Source organism: Melampsora larici-populina, assembly GCF_000204055.1.
Source record: "Melampsora larici-populina 98AG31 unplaced genomic scaffold MELLAscaffold_4, whole genome shotgun sequence".
Lineage (NCBI taxonomy): Eukaryota > Fungi > Basidiomycota > Pucciniomycetes > Pucciniales > Melampsoraceae > Melampsora > Melampsora laricis-populina.
This window is the reverse complement of record NW_006768768.1, coordinates 1,122,837-1,131,466: the sequence shown is the minus strand read 5'-3', so window position 1 is coordinate 1,131,466 and position 8,630 is coordinate 1,122,837. Positions and strand designations below refer to the sequence as shown.

General features: G+C 43.2%; 1 protein-coding gene across 1 annotated transcript; it reads left to right on the top strand.

Annotated features, from left to right (window-relative positions):
• Window positions 1-469: 469 nt before the first annotated feature.
• Window positions 470-3,502, top strand: MELLADRAFT_115340 (cytochrome P450 monooxygenase; the record flags this gene model as incomplete). Its single annotated transcript, XM_007405743.1, has 14 exons — window positions 470-603; window positions 691-701; window positions 778-835; window positions 906-915; window positions 1,043-1,190; window positions 1,286-1,308; window positions 1,378-1,500; window positions 1,588-1,724; window positions 1,831-2,202; window positions 2,272-2,473; window positions 2,572-2,648; window positions 2,733-2,859; window positions 2,960-3,063; window positions 3,137-3,502. The coding sequence occupies 14 exons, from the start codon at window positions 518-520 to the stop codon at window positions 3,270-3,272; spliced, it is 1,614 nt and encodes a 537-aa protein (XP_007405805.1).
• Between the last annotated feature and the right edge of the window lie 5,128 nt (window positions 3,503-8,630).

Here is an 8,630-nt window from a genome sequence, read left to right as displayed (position 1 = left end):
TTGCACAGAATTTGCACAAAACTTGCACAAATTTTTGCATGGGTTTGAGGACCATAAATATGCAAAAAAAACCCAAACTTGAAACCCCCTGATGTCACTGCACATCTTTGGTGGTGCACATTGGGTTGCACACGTCACATATGTACTCGTTACCAAAGTCAGTGTACACGTTATAAGCAAAGTCAGCGTACCGTACTCTGTTTGAGACAATTCAATGATAGACTTTCCAAGTACGTACTGGCCCCACCAACCGCAGACGTCCCGCGGAGTCTGCGGAGAGGGGATAAAGTGCCTTGTACTCGAGGTGTGCGAGAAGCAGCGAGGGACTGGAGGACTGGAGAGGACTGGAGATCCCGCGTGTCAGCTTTCCAGTATGTCACATGATGCCGAGACTTAAGTTAAGTTAGCTCCGGTTTGATCTCGTTTGACACCTGACATAAAGAGCTCCACAGTGACAGAGCCGATCATTATCGAAGTCCAATATCCCATCCTATCCCATCCTATCCCATCTTTCCTTATGTCGTTGCTTGGTCAGCCGATCTCCGAGTTATTTAATACGAGCGCTCTTTTGTGCTTGTGTGCAGTTTACTTCCTCATCAAATAGTGAGTCCGAGTATTCTGAACGTTATTTGGGCTCGCTTGATTTACGCTCACTGACGTGTAAATAACTGAACCCTGAAACTGGTCAAGTCGAACTCGAGGTTAGCCTTCTCGATTTATTCCCGCACGATTACGTAGATAAACTGACGAAAGGTCAACGCAATATCAATGAGATAGCGATCGGAACAGCCCCACGAAAAGACCCCAACTTTCAGGACGTATCTGGCCTACCTTTGTGAGTACGGTTTTCAGTCGTCGAATGGTGTGTATCTCAAACCTGTTTTCTGACAAACTACCTTATGCAGGCTTGGAATAGTAAGTATGGCCCTCCACAGTCAAGACACTTCGCAAAACACTCCATTGGTTCTGATGTAGCCTGATACACGAGCCAAGTTTGCACAAGCTTTTGACTGATCCAATCTTTCCATCGACCCTTCATTAGCTGCCACGTGCTGCCTATCATAGCAAAGATGGTCTCGAATGGGCAGCCACCCTAAGAATCAAACACGGCCCTGGTTGGAGTTGTACTTTCCCTGGCTTACGACTCATTGATATCAGCAAACCAGAGTGGATAGAATATGTACAGAAAAGTGAGAATTGAGAATATCTTCAACATTCGTTCATACGAGCCAAGTGCGTCGCTACGATTGAACACAATTTTGCTTATTATATCTGAATCATACAGCAAACTTTTCAAATTATGTGAAAGTAAGTTCATACCCTTTCAGAATCTCAGCTTTCAGGCAGAGTCTTTCCATATCTGATCTAACACATCAGGGGCACATGTTCCGGGACATCATGAGCGATGTATTCGGAGAAGGAATTTTTGTGACGGACGGCGCACGGTGGAAAAGTACCAGACAATGTACCTCACGAATCTTCAACGTCAATTCGTTCAAAGTAAGTGGTATCTGATCGACCTTCCAATCTTGGTGCAAATACGAGACGATGAATTATTGAGGCCGTTGCTACCCTTGTACTTTTCAGAACATTGTTATGCCATCACTTGATGAAAGCTTACAATCACTCAATGCAATGCTTCAACACAAAGCCAATCGCCGACTAGAGGTCGACTTCTGCTCGATCTTCTATAAATTTACCCTTGAGTCATTTGTCAAAATGACGTACGTATCCCTGAACATCTAAACATTTCAGCTCATGAGAAATCAGATGATCGCAATGGTGATCATTTTCATTAAAACAACACGCCTTCCTCTTTGATCATCACAGGTTTGGAAAAGAATTGGACGTCTTAAAAGCAGAGATGTATCCAGATATGCATCTAGATAGCTCCGCGATTGCATTTGCAGAGGCTTTTGACGTAGCTCAAAACCATCTCGATTGGCGCTTCTCCATCGTAGCTGGATGGTCGATTGTGGAAAAAATCGTACCATCTTTGGGCAAGCGGGTGGCGAATGCTTGTAAGACGCTAGATAATTACACTTACAAGTTAATCGATGAAAGAGCAAACAAGGGAGATAAGAATGATGACAGGCCTGAGGATCTACTAGAGTTGTTCATGAAGGCAGAGGACGAAAAGGGTACCCCTCTCGACCGAACGCAGCTAAAGGATGCGTTGCTAAACATGCTTATAGCAGGACGGTAAGTTTTCTTGTGTATCACATTTGCCGAAGAGCCCCATCTTCTAATTGCTGTACCCCTCTCTTGTAGCGATACCACTGCTCAGGCTCTTTCATGGGCCTTCTTTCATTTAATCATGAATCCTGGGATGATTGATCGTGTGCGCGAAGAGATAAGCGAAATGGATCGAGGTGCCGAATCCGGGATTGTGACATACGACAACTACAGACAATTTGTCTGGACCCAAGCTGTGTTGTGTGAGGCTTTGCGGCTACATCCCAGTGTCCCCAAGGTCAGATACCCTCCATTGATCAGGCTTTTGCTTGATTGCCATTTGCTCATGATCTAACTGTCTTCGACACTATATCGCAATCATGACCGTCGGATCAGAATATGAAGATGGCTGTCAAGCATGATCAAATACCAAATGGTCCGGTGATACAGCCCGGAGATGCTGTTCGATGGGGGTGGGTTTCCATGCTCGATGCAACGACTTTCAACTACTGACATTATATGGACTGTTGGATTTTTCGGTGTTCCTTTCTGAGTAGTGACTGGGCGATGGGTCGAGATCACGATATTTGGGGCCCAGACTGTGGTGAATTCAAGCCCACGCGTTGGATTGATTCTGAGGGAAAACTTAAACAATTCGGACCATTCAAGTTTCACGCCTTCAATGTTAGTATCTCACCAATTTATGTAAAATAAGTTTCGTGCACCCCTTTCACAATATCATCGTGTTGATTCCAAGATTCATCAAACTACAACGAAATTTTAGGGTGGACCTCGGCTCTGCCTAGGTATCAATTTGGCTATGCTTGAAGCGATTTCCGTCATAGTGGAAATTGTACGAAACTTTGATATAGAATTCTCCCCAGGCTGGTGAGCCAAAAGTCTTGCTGATCCCTGTTGTCAGTGTGCAGTGATGTAGCTGACTCATACCTTCAATTATCAGGCTCAAGAGCGTCCCCAAGAGCAAACCACTTCAGGGTGTCAAATCATCTTATCCAACTCCTAGCTATAAATCATCTTTGACGCTACCCATGGCTCAACCCATGTTGATACGAGTCCAAAAGCGCAAAAAAGCATGATCAATGCCAGCATATCCTCAATAATCCCCATATCTCCTGCTTCATTTCATGCATTTGACTAGCACATTCACTTGTAGTTCTTTGTATGGCAACCTTGTAATCTTACTGCGCATGCTGTGGCTCATTCTCAAAACCTTACACTGTCAATGTTTGGATCCAATCTTTGTTTTGTCTGCTCCAACCCCCATCAGTGTGTAAATAATGTTGAAATAATCAAGATTACACTTGTCCTTTGTGAGCCTTTGTTTTCTTCAAGCCTGGTGCATTACCTTGACCACATCATTCTTGTTATTTCGCATGGCCGTGTAAATTAATGAGCCTACAGTGGATGGTTTCTTTGGAGCTATAGACACCGTATGCTAATCATGTGGGGAGGCAGGTATGGCTCCTAGTATCAACATAGCGGACTAAAACCCCTATATAAAGTTGTACCAGTACAGTTACATGAGCACATAACAACATACACTCCAACATAGGCCTGTGACCCGGACCCAACCCTGCCCGGCTGATTTCTGGAAGCTAGCAGTCCCGGCCTTGGGGCAATTAAACCTAACAGGATGAGAGAGACAAAGTGCCCGCGGGCGCCTCAGGCGCCCAAGCCGGACGCATGCCCAAGCCCTTTTCCCTCACCAAACTCTCACAATAATCAAAGTTAATAGATTATCAATCAAGATATGCCATCTGGATTGACCCCGGTGACCAGATCCACCGGATTACGTCGCACGATGCAGTCATCTTCCCTTTCCGCCGCTGCGACTTCATCAATTACCCCTTCTGATTCAATTTCCGTAGTTTCTGACGCTACCACCACCCAACACTTGTTGTGGGTTTGGACGTACTTTGTACAAGAAGAAGTCTCAGGTGTCATGAAAAACATTGTCATGCGCAAGATGGTTTTATCAACACTATTAATCCTATGAACCAAGATCTCAAGGAAGTTCGGGTTTGCAACAAACCGTTAGCTCATGATAGGCACTCTAGTACCAAATCGATGATACGACATCTCTGGCGTGCTCATCATATTGTAGCCCCCATTCAAACCAATCAACCCACTGTCCAAGCCTTCTACATTGATGGCGAGCCAATTAAGGTAATGTACTTCCCTTCTCAACTTATTTTTCATCATTCATTTTCTTATTCTTTTCTTCCTTTCTTTTGTTATCTTCCTTTTTTTTAGGTCAAACCCCTCAGCCAAACCAACCTCAAGGATGCGCTCATCCGCATGGTTGTCAACCAAGAGATCCCGGTTTCGTTTGTTGATGCGTCCAAATTCTGCGAGATCATAAATATGATCAACCCTCACGCTTTCACCCTGTTGTCTAAGCGCACAGCAATCTCCGATGGAATCTTGGACCACTTCTGATTAGCTTGAGCTAAGATCATGAATCTCCTTTCTAATGTGTCTCATATCAGTATCACCTGTGATGGGTGGACCTCTCCCACCAATATCGCCATGCTAGGAGTCACCGCTCATTGGATAACCAATATGTTTGAACTCTGTGGAATTGCACTTGCCTTGAAGCCAATCAAAGGCCCTCACACCGGTACCAACCTTGCCACCATTCTCAAGGCTATTCTAGATTTGTTTTCAATCTCTCCACGTCTTTACTGCATCACTGCCGATAATGCCTCCAACAATACCACCATGGGTCAAAGCCTTTCAACCATGATTCCCCATTTTGACGCTTCCCAACATCTTCACGGGTGCGTAGCCCACATGATCAATCTCGTGGCTCAGGCTGGACTGTCTGTCTTCAATCAAAAGAATGCCCCTGCCGTGATCAATGCTCTCAATCCTGCTATTCCACATGATCACGCTTTGGTTCCATTGTTTGTTGAGTATACCTCAAATTCTGAGGTAGCAAGTGTCCTCACTCGAATTCAAGCCTTTCACCGGAAGATTAAACATTCTAGCCAACTCAAAACCTCACTCAACAATGCTATTGCAAGCTGTGCAACTGTTCCCAAAGTGGGTTTAGTCCACAAGGTCTCAACTCGTTGGTCTTCAACCCACTCTTCTTTGGCTCGCTTTGTTCAGCTTAGAGTTGTTCTGGAGTACCAGTTCAACTGTAACCCAGCTCTTGAATGTTTCATACTCGACTATGATGAATGGACTTTGGTTGAAAACTTGGTTGAGTTCTTATCTCCTCTAGCTGCTGTGACTTCAACCATTGAAGGCCATCTATACTAGAATTTTTCTCTTGTTATGCCTGACTACCAGTGGCTCGTTGACTGCCTTGAACATGTAAGTTTTTTTCTTTATTTTTGTTCCTTTTTCCACTTTGTCTTTTTACATGTTACTAACATATCTCTTGTTTTGATTAGGCCTGGGCTGATTCCAAGTGTAAGGAACTCAAAGTAGCCATTACGCCGATGATAAAGAAGATCATCGGATACCAGGAGGCTGCCCAGAAAAAGGCAGTCTACATCTGTTCAGCCATCCTAGATCCCAAGTCCGGGTTCGGCCTTGGGGCGGCCCCGTCACACGCAGGGTCGGGTCACAGCCCTACTCCAAAACTCCTTGCCTTGATGTTGCCTTCATGCTGTTTCTGAAACTAGATGACTAGAGTTGCCAGTCCATATGTAATCAACTATATACATAATTGTACATACAGAAAAAAGAATTAAATTGATCATTTATGTATGGATTCCAGATGGGATACAAGTAACAAGCTGAGTAAAGACAACACGGAGGCTCATGAGTCATATGGAGGCTCTAAAGTGCCACTTGAGTCATGTTGTCAAAATTGTCAAAACTGACATTCCCCACCCCCAAAAAAGGTCAGCTGACCAAGTGCTGACCCTGGCCAACCCTGTTTGGCCAAGTCCTCAAATTCTCCATTGCCTTCTCATCATCAACTGCAGCTGAGTCAAAAAAACAATTGTTTGACTTGTTCAACAATGATAAACTACTCCAATCAATACAATATCAAAGGCTTATAAGGGTTTGCAATAAATCAAACAAACATTATACAAATACAAAGTAACTTGAACAGATTGATCTCGTTTGACAATATTATTGCAGGGATCATTATAATTCTCTGACATTTCTCTTAACAACACTGCCACAGTGACTTTACTGGTATTGTATTGGCAATACTGGGTAAAGTATCAAAAAAAACAATACCGTAAAATTTGGTAGGCAGTAAAGTATTGGTTCACCAATACAATACTCAATACGGTATCAAAAACTGTGATACTATGTACCAAAGACTTATCTTGAGTAAATTATCTTGAAGAAATACTGTTACTATACTTGATACTGTATTGGTCTTTGTGCCACAAGCTGATACCATACTGAGTATCTAAGCCTAAATGGGAGAAGTATTTGACCAATACTTATCCATCAACTTCTGGGTAAAGTATTGGTTTTCAGATGATTTACTTGATACCATTTTGAAATTGACAATACCATCCCAAGGGCCTGGGAGTACAGTATTGGGCAGAGTGATACCAAGTATTGAGATACTTATGCTGGAAAAACAGTACTTTACTGTCACTTTATTGTAAACAGTAAAGTAATTGTGGCAGTGTTGCTCTTAACAACTGCTTGTCTTCCGATGGCAGCCAAACCATGAGCCAACCAAATGTTGTGTAGCTTTAAATGCAAGGCAAATTATGCCTATGTTTGTATTCTTAGAGCACCCACTATGGGTGCGGTAACTGAGTGATTTACCGTAACTTTAGTGCTAAAATCTAGACAGGTCCACTAGGACCCCGGATAAGTCCCATAAACCCAAGGGATGAAAAAGGAATGAATCAGACCCTCCAATTTTTGCTATGTTAGGGATGAAAAAGGAATTATCCGCCCCGGTCCTGGTCACATGTTAGGGATGTGGAGGAATGAATCTCAGTTGGACAAAAATCTCCCTCTCAGATGATACTGATGTACCATGAATGAACAGCATGATTAATATTATGAGTATTGCACGGATTCACAAACACGACGATAGTTAGTTTGAAAAGAAATCTATATTTGTTTGCTTATCTTATCTTAACCGCATCTTTGCTTTCGATCCCTGCTGCTTTACGCACAGGTCTGTCCTTTTAAGCTTGTTAAAGCTTGTAGTGGCTTGAGCCGTTTTACTCACTTGATCCTGATTACCCCAGGTCTGTCCTTTTTGAGAAGATGAGGTAGGTAATTTGCTACGAGGTTTCATTCCATTTTGAGCAAAACAGTTACGATTAGAATGAGGTAAACCACGATGCTTGTCCAAGTTGCACAAGTCATCTGGACCAGGACCAATACGTTTGGTGTTAGAGTTTCGATTCGCAGTCGAAGATACGGTTGATTTGGCGACAAAAGCATTCGTAGAAGAGACAGAACCGGAGGAGGATTGTTTAGCTGTCTCAAGTACTAATCAATCCATAACTTTTTGAACAGTTAAAGTCGAAAGATCAGCAAAGAATGGAGCCGTGATAAATTTGAACTCCTTGCCAAGACCGTTCATTAAGAAGATTGCCAAAAGTTTGGGAGATAACACAATATCTTTGTCTTCAGCGGCATACTGAGCCAATTGATTGTGTAAATTTCGAATACGAATGATGAATTCTGAAAGAGATTGCCCAGGTTCCAATCTAGCTGTAGCAATTTCACATATAGCCGCGGCCGCTAAAACACCACCGCTACTACCGTGAGCCCGACATAGAGTCTCGTATGCGATCTTAGGAGTATTGGTAATTTGAACAAGAGAGTCGTTAGCTGCGTCCAAAGAATTGACAATCAGTTCCATAACACGACCCTGATGGCGTCAATAAGTCAAAAGTTCGGCGGAGGCAGTCGGCGGAGTGTCATTGGTTAGATAAGCAAGCAACCCTCTAGTCTGAAGGGCGAAATGTAGACGCTTATTCCAGTGAGGGAAATTGCCGTCACTGAGAATCGGGATCTTGATGCGGTCATCGCCGGTTCCAGTATTGGTCTCAAGAGTAGCCATTGATGCTGGAAGAGATAAAAGATTATCGATAGGAGAAGATGCGCCTGGAACGATAGTTCTTGAAGACGAAGAGATTGAAGCAGTAGACCCGGCAGAATTGGAGGCCGGTGGATTGATGATCGAGTCGTTGGTGAACGAGTCGGAAACAGGAGAACCAGAATTGATAGGCGAAGAAGAAGCCATTGCTGGAGTAAAGATTCAAAAAATTGATAATGACGTCAATCGTGTATTCGTATAAACCTGTGTTTTACTCGGTAAAAAGGCTCATAACCTATGAGTATTGCACGGATTCACAAACACGACGATAGTTAGTTTGTGATGAAGTCAATAGCTTTTAAAGAGATGAATTTTGCATAATGTGTACACGATAGAAACATGAGAGAAATATGAAAAACAAGCATCGAGAGAAAAGTAAAAAAAGGAA